At 41.6% G+C, this 16,782-nt stretch overlaps 1 protein-coding gene across 1 annotated transcript; it reads right to left on the bottom strand.

Moving 5' to 3' along the window:
- Window positions 1–11,867: 11,867 nt before the first annotated feature.
- Window positions 11,868–14,558, bottom strand: thy1 (Thy-1 cell surface antigen). Its single transcript, XM_020464926.2, has 4 exons — window positions 14,436–14,558; window positions 13,871–13,926; window positions 13,299–13,622; window positions 11,868–12,995 (listed from the first exon to the last, which is right to left on the bottom strand). The coding sequence occupies exons 2-4, from the start codon at window positions 13,902–13,904 to the stop codon at window positions 12,898–12,900; spliced, it is 456 nt and encodes a 151-aa protein (XP_020320515.1). The 5' UTR covers window positions 13,905–13,926; window positions 14,436–14,558; the 3' UTR covers window positions 11,868–12,897.
- Between the last annotated feature and the right edge of the window lie 2,224 nt (window positions 14,559–16,782).

Genomic DNA, 16,782 nt, shown 5'->3' with positions numbered 1-16,782 from the left:
GAGTGGGAAGGTGAACGGAAAGGCTCTGGAGCAACGAACTCTGCCTGGCCGGTTCCCCTCTTTCCACTGGGATTCTCTGCCTCTAACCCTATTACAGGGGCTGAGTCACTGGCTTGCTGGGGCTCTCTCATGCCGTCCCTGGAGGGGGTGCGTCACCTGAGTGGGTTGATTCACTGTTGTGGTCATCCTGTCTGGGTTGGCGCCCCCCCCTTGGGTTGTGCCGTGGCGGAGATCTTTGTGGGCTATACTCAGCCTTGTCTCAGGATGGTAAGTTGGTGGTTGAAGATATCCCTCTAGTGGTGTGGGGGCTGTGCTTTGGCAAAGTGGGTGGGGTTATATCCTTCCTGTTTGGCCCTGCCCGGGGGTGTCCTCGGATGGGGCCACAGTGTCTCCTGACCCCTCCTGTCTCAGCCTCCAGTATTTATGCTGCAGTAGTTTATGTGTCGGGGGGCTGGGGTCAGTTTGTTATATCTGGAGTACTTCTCCTGTCCTATTCGGTGTCCTGTGTGAATCTAAGTGTGCGTTTTCTAATTCTCTCCTTCTCTCTTTCTTTCTCTCTCTCGGAGGACCTGAGCCCTAGGACCATGCCCCAGGACTACCTGACATGATGACTCCTTGCTGTCCCCAGTCCACCTGGCCATGCTGCTGTTCCAGTTTCAACTGACCTGAGCCCTAGGACCATGCCCCAGGACTACCTGACATGATGACTCCTTGCTGTCCCCAGTCCACCTGGCCATGCTGCTGCTCCAGTTTCAACTTCCACCTGACTGTGCTGCTGCTCCAGTTTCAACTGTTCTGCCTTATTATTATTCGACCATGCTGGTCATTTATGAACATTTGAACATCTTGGCCATGTTCTGTTATAATCTCCACCCGGCACAGCCAGAAGAGGACTGGCCACCCCACATAGCCTGGTTCCTCTCTAGGTTTCTTCCTAGGTATTGGCCTTTCTAGGGAGTTTTTCCTAGCCACCGTGCTTCTACACCTGCATTGCTTGCTGTTTGGGGTTTTAGGCTGGGTTTCTGTACAGCACTTTGAGATATCAGCTGATGTACGAAGGGCTATATAAATACATTTGATTTGATTTGATTACGAAGCGCCAGAATCGTTCGATTAAGGAGAAATTGGTCGAGACTTTAGGTACCGAAGGGAAAGACTGGGTTACGAATTTACCCATGGTACTGATGTCAATGATCCCGCAGCATAATGGGTGAGCTAGAATTCGCCATGATGGCTGAAGCGGAGCTAAAGTGAGAGAGGAAGAGTAGAGTTCACTGTAGACAAGCAATTGGGGTGGGTCTGGGAGCGATTTTAACCGTCACAGTTTTAGTGTCGGTTGCTCTGATGGTTAATGAACCATGTAAAGACGATAGATTGACTATTAACATAGAATGGGTTGCCAAATATGAAGACACGAGAATGCATTGGGGTAAAGTCGATACTAACGCTATAACTACTAAACAGGTCACTAATCACAATGGTATGGTGATATGGATGGAGCCATTTGATAACAGAACTAGCACATTGAACATAGGTTGTTCTAAACAAGGTGTGGTTTTATTACAGACAGGAGTGTGGAAGGAACGTAATAATGCTGAGAGTTTACAGAAAATATCTAGATTTTCTCTGTTGCCACAAATAGACATCATGTGTCAGGGTTCAAGATCAGCTGTAGCTCAGTTGATAACTTTCAGATTAATGTTACCCGAACTTAAAACATTTCAGAAGGTTGATAGCATGGACACAACCATTGCTGACTATGGAACAGCAAAGGATAGTGTGGGGGAAGTGCTATCTCATAAAAGGAGGTTGTATTCACCAGTAATCCCCTTTAGTACAGCAACTAGGGGAGTGAAGTGGTCAGGGAAAGTTTTAGACACCAGTAGACCACGAACCTGGGGAAAGATAGCTTGTTGGTGTAATTATACTCTGGACAACATCCTAAGGGGGGAATATGGGAACCAAACTATTCTTACTGTCAAGTGACAGGGGGAAGAAGATGCATATGAGCAGATGAAGGCATACTTACAGACTCATTTAGGGCCTGAACTAGTGACAGAGACAGACATACATCAATGCAGATGGTATTATGGAGGGATCAAGGGTCAGTCCTACGGAGTGTTAGTTGCAGATTCTGGCAGGACCGATATCAGTGCATTCTATTGGGTCCCACAAACCAAGGCATTAACGTTACAGGGAATTGGCAGAGCAGAATATAACATGACTGGGGTGGAAGTTTGTGTCGCTAGTAAGTTAAGGAAGTTGGTACTAGAGTCTCTGGGGAACGATGCCACTCCTCTATGTATATTGGTACAGGAAATAGCTCGTAGGAAAGGGAGGACGGCTAGTTGTGTACAATATAGGGACTATTATGAAGAGGAAATTAACGTTACACATACCCAGATAATGGTGAAAGTAGCAGAGATAGTGTTGTCATTTCAGACACTGTTGTCAACTTTAAGGAATGAGTTTGTCACAGAAGGCATAACAATTGAAAGTATAGCAACCGATCCCTGTATAAAGGACACCACATCACCAGAAGGAAGGTTTGCTGTGATAATAGCATCACATCTCCTGCAGAGTGCGATTAAGAAACGTGACTGAGTTTTGTACGATTGTATACTCTTCCAACGCCACTAATCTCCCCCCCCCCCATTTCTGACAGATAGTAAACACTTGACATATCTCTCAGTAGATTGGGACCGAACCACAGTAAACGGAAGGTGTCAGAAGGTGGTTCCTTATCAGCCATTGGGGTCCAAAGTCTACTCTGTAACAAGGGTGTTTACAAACGGGTGGGGGGTAGATCGGCCTTGGGATGAGAGATGTGTACCTAACTTGAGCACAGGGATGTATTATACGCAGGTACCAACTGTAGCAGAACACAGGTCATTAGAGATATTGGTGGCTAAGGACCAAGGAATAAACTGGGAAACAGGTAGGGGGTATCTGAAAGGTCCAGTCCTAGACCTATCAGTAAACCATGAAGATAATAGGAGAGCAGGAGACAGATTCCGAGCAATAGCTATTCTCACAGCAGTCGCTGTAGGGACAGTAACAGAAGGAGCAGTAGTAGTAGTGCAGGAAGCTATATTGACTGCATGGAACTGGACTACAGCGCAAATGAGGGGAATAGTGAAATATGCGTCAGGAGCAGTGTTAGTAATAGCAGGGGTTACTTTGGTGATATTGTTAGGATATCGTGTGCTGAGGGCATGGATGTTAAAATGACTACACAGTGTTGAGTTACCTCAAGATGAGGTAAAATTGATTAAGGCTACCGCACGTATATATCAGGTGGCTATGGAGGTAGATGATGGGGAGCAAAGTGAGAATGACATGGCTTGGGAACACCTCTTGGATCCTGTAGTCTGACGGGGAAGAAAGGGTGTAAGCATCAGGAAGCTTTTTAGCACTTCCATTTTTGCCAAACTCAGCAGAAAAGTATCCTGAAGGCATAGTCAGGCTAAGAGAGAGTGGGAATTGTCATGTTATCAAACTTTGAGTTGTCATTCACGTTTATTGCATTCTCCCCGCTGTAACTGTGATGGTGAGAAATGTTTTGCTGTCTGAATACAGCTGTGTCGACCCTTTGAGAATAATTAAACTTGGTTAAGCTTCTCTAGTGTCCGTGAGTTCTTTATGCTGAAAAATAAGAACCTAACAGTACATTAAATTAACCTCCTATGCATCAGACATTAAAAAAAACAACGAAGAGCCCTCAGAAAGAATGTTTTGAACATGCCTGAACCATATGTAGGCTGGGCTATTGATTTGATTTTATCCCTCTTTTAATGTGGTCTGGACGGGGGCTACGTTGTCACTTACTCGGGATATTTTGAGTTGTTTGGGAACTCGGCTGGGGTGTTCAGAGATGATTATTTTATGTATACCATTTATTTTCCTTTTATGTGAACGAAGCACGAACGAAACTATTATCCACCTTTAGCCAGAGATGACTTGCACTAAAGGTGGATTACTGTTCGATGACTAGCACCTTAAATCTATTGACATGGAACTGCCATGGTCTAGGTCATGCAATAAAACGGAAAAAGGTACTATGTGCTCTAAAAAAGGAAAAAGCAGACATCGCGCTATTACAAGAGACACACCTCTGTGATGCTGAACATGCCAAACTCCGCAGAGCTTGGGTGGGACAGGTCTATTTCTCATCTTTCAAATCAAACAGTAGAGGGACAACCATACTTATCCATAAGAATGTTCCATTCATAATTGACAAAAACATATCTGATCCGGAGAGGAGATTTATTTTGATAACTGGGTCACTGTACGGACAACCAATTACTATCTTAAACATATATGCCCCTAACACAGACACTCCTGCTTTCATGTCAAAAATGATAACCCTGTTCAATGAGCATTGTGTTTCCTTTGGCGTGGTGGCCGGAGATTTTAATTGTACCTTTAACCTGTCACGTCCTGACCTTAGTTCCTTTTTATGTCTCCGTTTTAGTTTGGTCAGGGCGTGAGTTGGGGTGGGCATTCAATGTTTTCTGTTTTGTGTGTATTTTTGGATTTTGGACGGTAAGGGACCCTGGGCACAGGCTCGGGAATATCGCCGCCCCAGGGAGGAGCTGGAGGCAGCTAAAGCCGAGTGGAGGCGTTATGAGGAGTTATCACGGCAGCGCAACAGGGATGAGAGGCAGCCCCAAAAATATCTTGGGGGGTGGAACACAGGGAGTGTGGCTAAGTCAGGTAGGAGACCTGAGCCAACTCCCTGTGCTTACCGTGGCGAGAGGGCATCGAGCCAGGAGCAATGAAGCCGGCTCCAGTGTGTCTCCTCGGCCCGGGTTATATGGCACCAGCCCTACGCACGGTGTCCCCGGTTTGCCAGCACAGCCCAGTGCGGTCTGTTCCACCCCGCCGCACTTGCCGGGCTACGGGGAGTATCCAGCCAGGACAGGTTGTGCAGGCTTGGTGCTCGAGACCTCCAGTGTGCCTCCACGGTCCGGTCCATCCGGTGCCTCCTCCACGCACCAGGCCTCCTGTGGCAGCCCCACGCACCAGGCTGTCTCTCCGTCTCCTCCCTCCAGGTGCTACCTCCTGTCCAGCGCTTCCAGAGCCTCCCCCCTGTCCGGAGCTGCCAGAGCCTCCCTCCTGTCCGGAGCTGCCAGAGCCTCCCTCCTGTCCAGAGCTGCCAGAGCCGCCCGTCAGACAGGAGCTGCCAGAGCTGCCCTTCACGCCGGCGCTGCCGGAGTCGCCCGCCTATTTGTATGTCCAAATCCGCAACATGTTAACATGGATCAGAAACAGACAAGAGTCAACGTGGATTCAGATAGAAGCCCAATCCTGTGGTTCATTGCCACTAAGCTCAATTATATTCATTAATAACTTAAGTGAAGGGGGCAACATAGCCAAAACCTTTGATTTACAGCACCCTACTAGCTTGGAGGGACTGTAAGAAATACCTGGGCATTTCCTCCCAAATATGTTCCCACTCGCCCATTGTAGGCAACCCAGACTTGCCAAAAGTCCTGAAGGATGCCAACTTTAATCTTTGGCATACTCTAGGAATCAGGACCTTTTCAGACCTATTTCATCAGAAAACCACTACACTGAAATATTTTCCAGAGCTCTGGAGTGAATTCAATGTGCCAAGATCCCATGTATTTTATTTATCTTCAAATTAGACATGTAATTTCCTCATTTACTTCCAAGAGGGGGTTTAGAACTCAGTTGAATGAAGATGAAACCCTTCTTGTCACAGCACAATCCATTAAAGGCAAAATATCTTATATCTATGGACTCCTTTCTGAGAAAGGAGGCTCCTCCTTTACTCCTTTGAAAATAATCTGAGAAAAGGATCTTGGTCTGACTATCAGTGATGAGTTATGGGCAGAGGTTTGCGACAGGGTATACTGCTCCTCTACTAATGTAAAAATGAAAGAATCTAATTACACATTTTTGTACACATTTATTACACTCCTTTGAGACTCCTTTGAGACTCTGAAAACGGACATCTCTCCTAACTGTAAAAGATTTACCTCTGAAAGTGGAACCTATATGCATGTATTTTGGCAGATTTTGGCAATCTATACATACTGCTGCACAGAAAATACTAGATGTACAGTTTGATATGACCCCATGTATCTATCTTCTTAATGCCCAGCAGGACTGTTCTTGATCCTGACAGAGAAAATTTGCTTATGACTATTACATACTTTGCTAAGAAATGTATTCTTCTATTGTGGGCCTCTAATACCCCTCCTACATTTAAAATGTGTCATCTCAGCTAAAGCTGGAAATAGCTAATAAGAACCTTGATAGTGCTGCTGCAAGTTATACTGTATATATATATTTATATTTATTTTCAATTGTTTAATAATTATATATTATTTATTTTATTTATTTTTATTTAATTTTAATTTTTTTAGTCTGTCACATCTGTGAATGTGGAATATGTTTTGTTGGTTGATTGAAAAACAAGAAAACTTTAAACTTTAAATTGAAAAAATACATGTGAATTGTATTGCTCTCAAGAAAAGGGTGCCATTGAAAGGAGTGATTAATGGGGTAGCAGTAAATGTCAAAGCTGACCAACTGAAGGAGAAGATTCCTGGTGTTTGTGATGCTCGTCGCTTGGTGCAACACAGACAGGGTGGCGTGAGTGGTGAAACAGAAGTCATTGTCTGTTCTTTTGTGTTTTGATATTTAGTCTTTTCCTGACCAAGTGATGTTAGGATATAAGTTATCCTGCATTGTTACAGCTTATGGGCATGTGGCAGCAGTGTGTAGGAGGGAGGTTCCTAGGGTGAGAAATGTGCAAAAGGGCATGAGACAAAGGAATGTGTAATATTGAGGAAAGTAGTGGTATGTGTTAATTGTAGGGGTGCCCATGGGACTGGGGATCAGAAATGTCCTGTGCGAGAGAGGCAGGTTGAGGTTTCCAGGGTCAGAGTAGTGCAGAAGTTGTCATATGCTGAGGCAGTGAAGAATGTAGAGGAAGATGGATCAAGGGGGAGGGATCCTGAGAGGAGTGGTGTGAGTAGTATATCTTTACCAGTACAGAGTGAAAGGCCAGCAAGTGATATATATTTCAGTAAGATTTATAGTAATGGTTATCAACTGTACTGCAGGGATGGAACGTAGGTTGCAGAACATTGAGGTTGTGGTGGCAGCTGCAGAGAGGTATTTGGGTGTCCGAGACTTGACATCAGAAGAGTTACAGGGTGTGTTGAGTGGTGGTGTCCCATTCTTTCAGGTTGTTGGCATGAGGTAGGACTAAATAGATTTAAATAGTGGAGTAGGGTGGTGTTATTATTATTATTCTTTTGTGAGTGTCATGTTATGGTATTTGTTTACTTATTTTTAAAAATTCAAGCAAAGTATAAGGGAGTTGTACTCCAGTCTAGTAGGTGGCGGTAATGCAACAATTATTGGATGCCAACCGCCGTTAAACCTCAAAGAAGAAGAATTTCTCAGTCAATTAATAACACCATCAGCCGACAAGAAATAGAACGTAAACTCACTCACTTTTGTACATCGCCTTGGTCTGTACAACTGACCTTATTTTAGCGCCCCAAAAACGTAATACTTCCAGATCAACTGTAATGTCAATACCATTGTAATACACAATTTCACCCATTTCCAACAAAATGAATGACATGACCTCCAAGCTGCCCGTAACTGCATAATTCAAGAAAGCAATAAGATCCGTCGGGTCTTTTTAAAAATGGCGGGTGGGGAAGCGAAACTAATGCGTGGTAGTGAGAAGGAGAGGAGATGTGTGGGAAACCGTTTTTCACTCGATCTGTCCAACTTATCACCTTATCGCATCTAAACTGTAAATAAAACACTATAAAGAGTTTATATAATGTGTCATTACATACCTATTTGAAGGTTTGTGTCGAATTTGAATTGGGTTTTTAGGGCGGTGCTAAAGTGATCTTCAGAAGTAAACAGCGGCTTTGAGAGTCATGATCACTTACAGTAATGACGCAAAAAATGACAAGATATCCGCCTTACCCCCGTCACTGTACATTTCTTGTTTTTAAACGATGAGAGAAGTGCTACACATGGTGGAGAGATTGTAAGACAGAAATAGTTGCTTTATGTGTGCTGTACGTTACGGTATGACACGTCACGATGTAACGAAGGGTCCATTTTTTTCAACTTTTCTCCAATACTATCGATCAACGCCTGAATAGAAACGTAGTTCACACCCAGTCAACACAGTCGCTACAGTCCCATTAGTTTTCTTTGCAGCCTCGTTTGAATGTCGCGGTTGCTCACATTTGTACGGAATGGGGTGAGTTTACGTTAGCTACAGAAAGTAGTGGAGTTATCAGACCTTTCTGCAGCAGGTAGCTCTGACCGGTCAGCTTCATCTTGTAGCAGGTTGAGGGATTAACTTACTTTCACTAGCTAGCATGACTATAGCCAGTAACCAGGTAGGGCTAGCCAGCCAGCTAGTCAATAGCCAGCTAATGTTAGTGCTAGCTAGTCAATAGCAACCAGCTAGTCAATAGCCAGCCAGTTAGTACTAGCTTGCAAGCAAACTTTGTTCAGTTGTTTGATCAATGGTATTTGTTTTCCATTATTCCATGTCCAATTTTGACTATAAATTAGAAAACGAGTCGTTTTCCATTTTTCCAGTCTCCATTTTGACCGATGCAAACCTGTGATGTCTACTCCGTGGATGCTGGACTCGACACAACCAACAGCGATATTTGAAGCCATGATGTCAGCAAGCAGCGATGATCAACACAGTAATCCTGTCACGGTCTTCCTCCTCTTCATCTGAAGAGGAGAGGCGAGAAGGATCAGAGGACCAAAATACGGCGTGGTATGTGTTCATAGTGAATATTTAATTAAAGAAAGTACTGAACACTGCATACAAAAACAATAACGACCGTGAAGCTACAAATGAGACCTGTGCTGACACAAGCAACTAGCATAGACAATCACCCACAAACAAACAGTGCAACCCAGGCTACCTAAGTATGATTCTCAATCAGAGACAACTAATGACACCTGCCTCTGATTGAGAACCATACTAGGCCGAAACATACAAATCCCCAAATCATAGAAAAACAAACATAGACTGCCCACCCAACTCACGCCCTGACCATACTCAATAAATACAAAACAAAGGAAATAAAGGTCAGAACGTGACAATTGCTAGATGGCTAGCAATGTCTTTAGTGCAGCTAACTACAATAGCTGTAGCGTGTGAGAGTTTGCGATGCGATGTGAACCAGGGTCAGTAACTTGTCATACAAACATACATGGAAGACTTAGCTACATGTTTGATGTTTGCCAGAGTATCCGATTTACGTTATACTGTTTGTATACTTTCAGAGGTCATTCCTGAATTTACGGACTCAGAAGTAGCTGCAACATGCTCGAATGGTGAAGCCACAACCTCAGAGCCCTGCACCCCGACACCCAGGGTCCATCGACACAATCAATGCTCCTGAAACCCATGAACTCTGCACCCCAAGGGTCCATTCTCGGTTGGTGAACAGTTCAATGTTAATTGTCATGTTCATTTGTAGCCCAAATCACACAATTTCTTCAACAGGGCTTATCAACAGAGGGCTTTTGTCATGGCAGGGTTATGTTCTTAAACATTATTTAAGGAGACATTATGAATCTAGGAGTGTTTATATAAAACTGGATTACAGATTAAAGTCATCATATTCTGAGCCAAGACTTGTATTATTTGCATCATTGGCGTATCTGGTTGGTCCCACACTGGCCTTTGGTGGACAAGATTTAATACATTTGCTGAGACAATCCATGGTTGGCAAACAAAACTGCACTCAAACTGGCTGTCCTCAGGTTTGCTATGTAGTCTGTACCTTATAATTCCTGTACTGTAAATCTCATATCATCTGCTGGTTGAGAGAATGCCAAGAGTGTGCAAAGCTGTCATCGAGGGTGGCTACTTTGAAGAATCTCAAATATAAAATATATATTGATTTGTTTAACACTTTTTTGATTACTACATGATTCTGTGTTATTTAATAATTTTTATGTCTTCACTATTATTTTACAATGTAGAAAATAGTAAAAATAAAGAAAAAGCCTTGAATGAGTACGTGTGTCCAAACTTTGGACTGGTACTGTATATTTTCCCAGGGAAGAGAACACACTTGGAGCACAACCAGCGAATACCTGATCTTCATGAGCGTGACCGAGGCCTCATACCTGAAGACACTTGAGGCCCAGCGTCTTCTTCTTCTTCTTAGACCGTCATTATAAAATAATTATTTGTTCTTAACTGACTTGCCTAGTTAAATAAAGATCAAATAAAAATGTTTAAATAATTATTCGGTGTTTTTTTTTTGGTGGTTGCCATCCAACGTTATGGTGCATTATTGCCATTCACTGTGAGGCCCAGCATCAGCAGCAGGATCAGCACTTCAATCAGGTGTGTGAAAATGAGGCAGCAGCCAGGGTGACTGAGATGGCCCAGACAGCCTCGTTTAACAGCTTCAAAGCTGTATTTGGAAAGTTTGTCCAGGCCATAAAAGGACAAAAGACACCAGCAACAGTCTCGTCACTAGACTAAACAGGACTAAACTAGCTGAAGTTGTATGTAAAAAAAAGAAAAAAAATCATTATTCACTTAAATTTGCGCTACATTAAAAGCATTGTGAATGTGGCTATCAATTACTGTTCATTGAATTTAGCATACTGTTAAACAATGAAAATAATGTACATTTTGGAGCATTAAACTTCTATAAACATGCTTACTTAATTAAACATTGGTCAAAAATAGAAGATACAATTGTGTAGTGGGTAAAAAATAACAGGTCTAATAGTAAAATGAACATAAGGCAGTATATAGTAGTACTTTATTAATCCCCAAGGGTAAATTCATGTAATAAGGGGTAACCAAAAAATGGAGAGAACCACTGAGTTAAGGGACCAGGGCTCAGTCTGTCATGCTAGTAGTTCTGTTGTTGGGTTCTCATGGGGACTGCAAAAGAACCCTTTTGGAACCCTTTTTTCTAAGAGTGTAGCCTATATCTGCAGACCAGAGATGCGGTAAAGAGGTCAATGGAATGCAGACCGTGGGAGATAGAAGATGGATGCCGGATTGGCCTACATTCAACAAATCTGATCTAACAAAGTGGATATTCGTGAAATCCGTCATGATTGATGTTATTGTAACAGGCTCACAATGGGGTTGCTAAAGTCAGATTTTGATATATTTGGCTGTTTTCACTGCGTAACATTTAGAAGGTTTAGAAGAAGTGGCTGCTAAATGCTAACTCCTGTTCATATAAACTGGTAGCATAGCTAGCATACAGAGATAGGTTGTGGTAATCGTCGTTTTGAACTGCAATCTATACTATTTAGAATGCAAAATTACAGAGACGGCATACAGATACTGTACTTTCCCCCTCCAACTCTCCCTCAATCATATGTCAACAACATATTAATTGGACTATTGTTTTCCATAGATTACCTTCCTCAGAACTGCACAGAAAAGCTATAAACTATATTAGCATTGATCTTATCCATGATGACTCAATATCAGCAGTGTGACATTCAGGATAAACTATTATCTCTTGTATTGTGCTCTCATGACAAAAACACCAAATGTTATCTTACCCAACAGGCAGACAGCTGTGGCTAGGATGTACATGATCTTCTCTAAAGCAAAAAGACTATAAATACAAAACAAAGCAGAATATGGAAGATCAAAATATGTTCAGTTTAGTTACATTTGCATCTAAATGCATAAATTCCCCAAATACAATAGGTTAATCCACTATTCACTACTCTACGTCGACAAGTTATGATCAAACGAGATCTGTGTGAGCAAATGTGTTAAGAATGTAGCACAAACCTCAAAGGCTGGGGTCAGGACAGATAAAAACAAAAAACAGGTACCTGCATGTTCCAAGATCTGTTTATTCATTCACATGCGCAAACATGCCATTTTACAAATATGTTCACCAGACTATTATTATTGTGATGCAACTATATAAATTGTGAAATTTTACATTCCCGAGGAAAAGCCAGTCAATGATATCTTCTCCCCATCCCTAAAATGGACAAGACTCTGCCTGTCCCCGGTCTCGATTACATCTCCAACCTTGTATAAAGTCATAGGTTTGTAGCTACAGTAACGGTAGGGGAATAAAACGTCAAATGTTTCTACATTCTTCTTTCATGCCAAGTTGTATTGTTAATTTCATAAATGTGTTTTACACAAAACTATTTATTATTGTTAATTCAGTTAAATATTGCTTGACACAATGCACACATGAAAAATGTGCTCGAGTCTATAACTAAACAGATTATGGTTTAGCCAATGCAAAGTAATTATGTTATTAATCGATGATAACACAATTAACGATGATAATAACACTGCATAACATTTAGAAGGTTTAGAAGAAGTGGCTGCTAAATGCTAACCCCCATTCGTATGAGCTGGTAGCATAGCTAGCATACAAAAATCGGTGGTGGTAGTCAAGGTTGTTTTTAACTGCAATACAGTTGATTGGTGACGATGACATGTATTCGGGTCGACATCCATACAAGCATTATACTCAGATTTTTCCCATTAACATAGTGTCAAATACACATATGAACTAAATGCCTAAATGTATGTACATTTAGCTGGGGGGGCAATGAGGAGATTCAGGATCTTTTCACCACACGTTTCCATGGCATTTCCATTATTTGGGTCGAGTTCCATTGACCTCTGTACGTTATCTATACTAGCAGACCATATTCTAAGACCATATTCTAAGACCATATTCTAAGCATTCTAAATAGTATAGATTTTAAAGGCACAATTCTGTGTGAGTGCAATTAGGCTACATTAACGAGATAATGATAAGCTATATTTTTCATGATTATGTTGAACAGCTTTGGAAAAGGAAACAGCAGCTATAATGGTTTTATAATGGTTCTTCACAGCCACTTGGCTTCCAGCAGCAAAACAAGTGATGTCACAGTCAACATCAACATGCTGCCATGCTCACTCCACGCTGAACACTGGAGGAGTAGCTCTAAGAGAGAGAGAAGCAAACACACGTTGAAGTGAAGGACTCGACAGGGGCAGCCTTTCTCACACAAATCTTTGGTCTATTAGGAACGTGAGGAACTTTTTACTTCCCTATCACTTCACCATTTTCACTGAAAAGCAAATGATAACCACAGAAACATGAATTCTATTGACATAGATCAATTGTTCTGTTTTCATATTAGGGTACCTAGGGAACTGAACTTACAGTTACTCTCAAATAGCAATGTAGACACACAGTTTCATGAATGCAGAAATGAAACTAATACAAGTTTGATAAAAGACTTACTCTTTTCCACAGTGGAAGTTTTTGACACCGTCTCTTTCTGCTTGATGGTGCAGGTGAAGTTTTTGGGCTTGTCGTCGGAAAAGCCAGTGAGGTTGAGACGGCAGATGGAGATGCCTTCCATGATGGCGACAGCACCACGGTTCTTGAAGGTGGGGTCCTGACTCTTAGCAGGGTCTGTGCTGCCCACCACATTGTTCTCCTGGGTGTATGTGCAGGTAGGAACTGGTGTCGCAGCTGTCAGCTCGTATTCACAGTCCATCCTCAGGTTTTTCTCCTTCGTCAGGCAGGAGGTCAGCTTAGTCACCTTCTGGGCTGAGGCAAAACCTAAATCCCAGAGACGGCATACAGATACTGTACTTTCCCACTCCAACTCTCCCGCAATCATATGTCAACAACATATTAATTGGACTATTGTTTTCCATAGATTACCTTCCTAAGAATTGCACAGTAAAGCTATAACCTATATTAGCATTGATCATATCCATGAGGACTCAATATCACCAGCGTGACATTACTATCTCTTGTGACAAAGCATTGTGCTCTCGTGATGAAAACACCAAAGGTTATCTTACCCAACAGGCAGACAGCTGTGGCTAGGATGTACATGATCTTCTCTCAAGCAAAAAGACTATAAATACAAAACAAAGCAGAATATGGAAGATCAAAAGATTACACCCATTTGTACGTGCATCACTCATTCACACGAGCAAATGTGTCATTTTAGAAATATGTTTGTATTATATCTATTATTATTGTGATCTCAGTATGCAACTTTAGAAATTGTAAAATGTTACATTCGTAGGGAAAAACCAGCCAATAAAATCTTCTCCGCATCCCTAAAATGGACAAGTCTCTGCCTGTCCTCGGTCTCGATTACATCTCTAACCTTGTATAAAGTCATAGGTTCGTAGCTAGAGTAACTGTAATAGGTGAAAAAACGTAATGCCAAGATGTATTGTTCATTTCATAAATGTGTTTTAAATAAAACAATTATTATTATTGTTACTTCAGTTAAATATTGCTTTATACAATGCAGACATCAATAATGTGCTCGAGCCTATAACATACAGATTATGGTTTAGCCGATGTGAGTTACTTATGTTATTAATCGATGATAATACAAGTAATGTCTCTTACCTTAACGCTGAAGGAGTTGAAGCTGTGCTCGGTTGTGTGATGTTAGGGGTGGATAATGTCGGCTCTCAATGAGATGCAGAGAGAGGGTTGGGAGAGCCAGAGAAAAAAGGAGGGACGGGGTGTGTCAATGTTGTTTATCAAAATGACATTGCACAGTTTAGACTGCACACTAGAGGGATTGTGGGAGAACACTGGTAGGCTGCAGGTCTACCAAGGTCTATTTATCTATTGGCCACAGCATGCATTGTGATAAATATTCAGCCCATGACTGTGCTGTATTTCCTGAATTGTGTAATAGCATTTTTATAATAATTCGTCAAATATTATATCTTAATTCCCTGGCCATCTCTTCAGCTCTCTGTCCTTCCTCACTTGGCCTAAGTGTGTAGCAAATTATTGAAGTAAACAGTCATTATAAGGCCTTCTACTTTTCCATAAGGTGGTTGCAGAGGCCATTTCTGAAATTATGTATGCCCACAGGGACTCAACTCCAGTTATCAGACACCACATAGTTCCTGGAATCAATATCCTGAATTTAATGGGCTAGTTCAAGTGTATAGTTTAGTGACAACCAATATAGACGTTTTCATTTGCCGTCCAAAATGTTCCTTTTGTGCATAGATATGGTAGGCTTTATCGATTTGTTTTAAACATACAAGATGCAATGTCGCCTTAATAGACTCTTTTCCTTTTCAAATCTGAAAGCTCCATCACTAGATCAGATTGTTTTATTTAACATGTTGAAAAGTGCAACAAAAGTTCATGTAAATGAATTTAATGTTCCAGGGGCACACAATACGATTTCAGCACCACACTGCCATGGACAGTGCCCTAGGCTTGTGGAGCTCGGCCAGTCGTTGACAGATGTCTCCAGCATCCACAAAAAGCTCTCTCCATAAATGTAGGCTATCTGTTGTTGTTTACTATCATTAAATGTGAAGACTGTTATTTGATCAAATCTATTCTGTATGTGTAATTGTTATTACGTGATTAAACTAATAATGTAAACTTAATTAACTAGGAAGTCGGGGCACCATGGAAAATGTTGATTTACAGAGCAATTGTAACGGTTTTCTTGACTTGAAGGAGAGGCGGACCAAAGCGCAGCGTGGTTATTTTAATAATTTTAATAAAGCACTTCACATGAACAAACTAACAAAAACAAGAAACGTGAAAACCCAAAACAGTCCTATCTGGTGTAAACACAGAGACAGGAACAATCACCCACCAACACACAGTGAAACCCAGGCTACCTAAGTATGATTCTCAATCAGAGACAACTAATGACACCTGCCTCTGATTGAGAACCATACTAGGCTGAAACATAGAAATACCCAAATCATAGAAAAACAAACATAGACTGCCCACCCCAACTCACGCACTGACCATACCAAATAATGACAAAACAAAGGAAATAAAGGTCAGAACGTGACAGCAATGATATTCCGAATATAACTCTTCAGATATTTTAATATCTGATCGATTCATCATTCTCATTAAAATGTTATTATTACCTTGTTAGGCTCATTAAAAATGTCGTAAAATTCTTGGTTATCTGCATGAACGCTAGCATAAATTATGAATCAGCGATATACAAATTGGCTTAATAATTTATTTACCAACTAAATAATCACAGAAATACATGACAGACAAACAGTAGATATTGGTTACTAACAATGATAGAAAAGTCCCTAGTGGGTTAAGCCGATATGACAGCTTAGTAGACAAAAGGAAAGGGTGGGACTGAGAAAGAGCGGGAAAGACAAAATGGATTCATTACACACAGTCTATACATATATTAATTGAAATGCTAATCCTTTGCACATGAAAGGCCGCTCATTTCCGAATAATTGCAATGTATATATATTTACGCCCGTATGTCGTTGTTGTCTTCTCTGTTGGAATCCTTGATCATCCTGTAGGGTTCATCAGAGTCTCTGGTTAACTTTAATTGAAATCACAGTCTTTCGTGGTTGTAGGTGGTTAGAATAGATACTTCAGAGTACCATTCAGAAAGTTGCTTCAGCAGTTGTCGGTATTGTCATTATAGGTTTACGTAATTTCTAGCTGCAGACTCGTAATACGTGTACTCTAGAATTTGCTCCTTCTGTAGTGAATCGATAGTCTCAGAGTTTAACCATTTGCAACCTTAGCTTATACCGTGGTTTGCATGGTCTTAACCATTCGAGACGTCCTGCTTACCGTGGGTCTCTTTGGCATGAAATGTACATTTTGTCATGGGTGGTTTTATACCTTAAAAAAGGGTAGTAGAAAAGGGCAGTTCTATGACGCCGACGTAAATCCTATGCTCACGTGGGCGTGGCCACTGACTAGCTAATCTTTATAT

Source organism: Oncorhynchus kisutch, linkage group LG28, assembly GCF_002021735.2.
Source record: "Oncorhynchus kisutch isolate 150728-3 linkage group LG28, Okis_V2, whole genome shotgun sequence".
In the NCBI taxonomy this organism is placed as follows: domain Eukaryota; kingdom Metazoa; phylum Chordata; class Actinopteri; order Salmoniformes; family Salmonidae; genus Oncorhynchus; species Oncorhynchus kisutch.
This window is presented reverse-complemented; position numbering and strand designations above follow the sequence as displayed.

What these genes read in the sequence shown, in the direction of transcription:
- thy1 (XM_020464926.2), bottom strand. Translation starts at nt 13,904, where the DNA reads ATGTACATCCTAGCCACAGCTGTCTGCCTGTTGG. An exon ending in CACAGCTGTCTGCCTGTTGG is followed by an intron (nt 13,623 to 13,870) that starts GTAAGATAACCT and finishes TCTGGGATTTAG; the next exon opens with GTTTTGCCTCAGCCCAGAAG. An exon ending in AACTTCCACTGTGGAAAAGA is followed by an intron (nt 12,996 to 13,298) that starts GTAAGTCTTTTA and finishes TCTCTCTCTTAG; the next exon opens with AGCTACTCCTCCAGTGTTCA.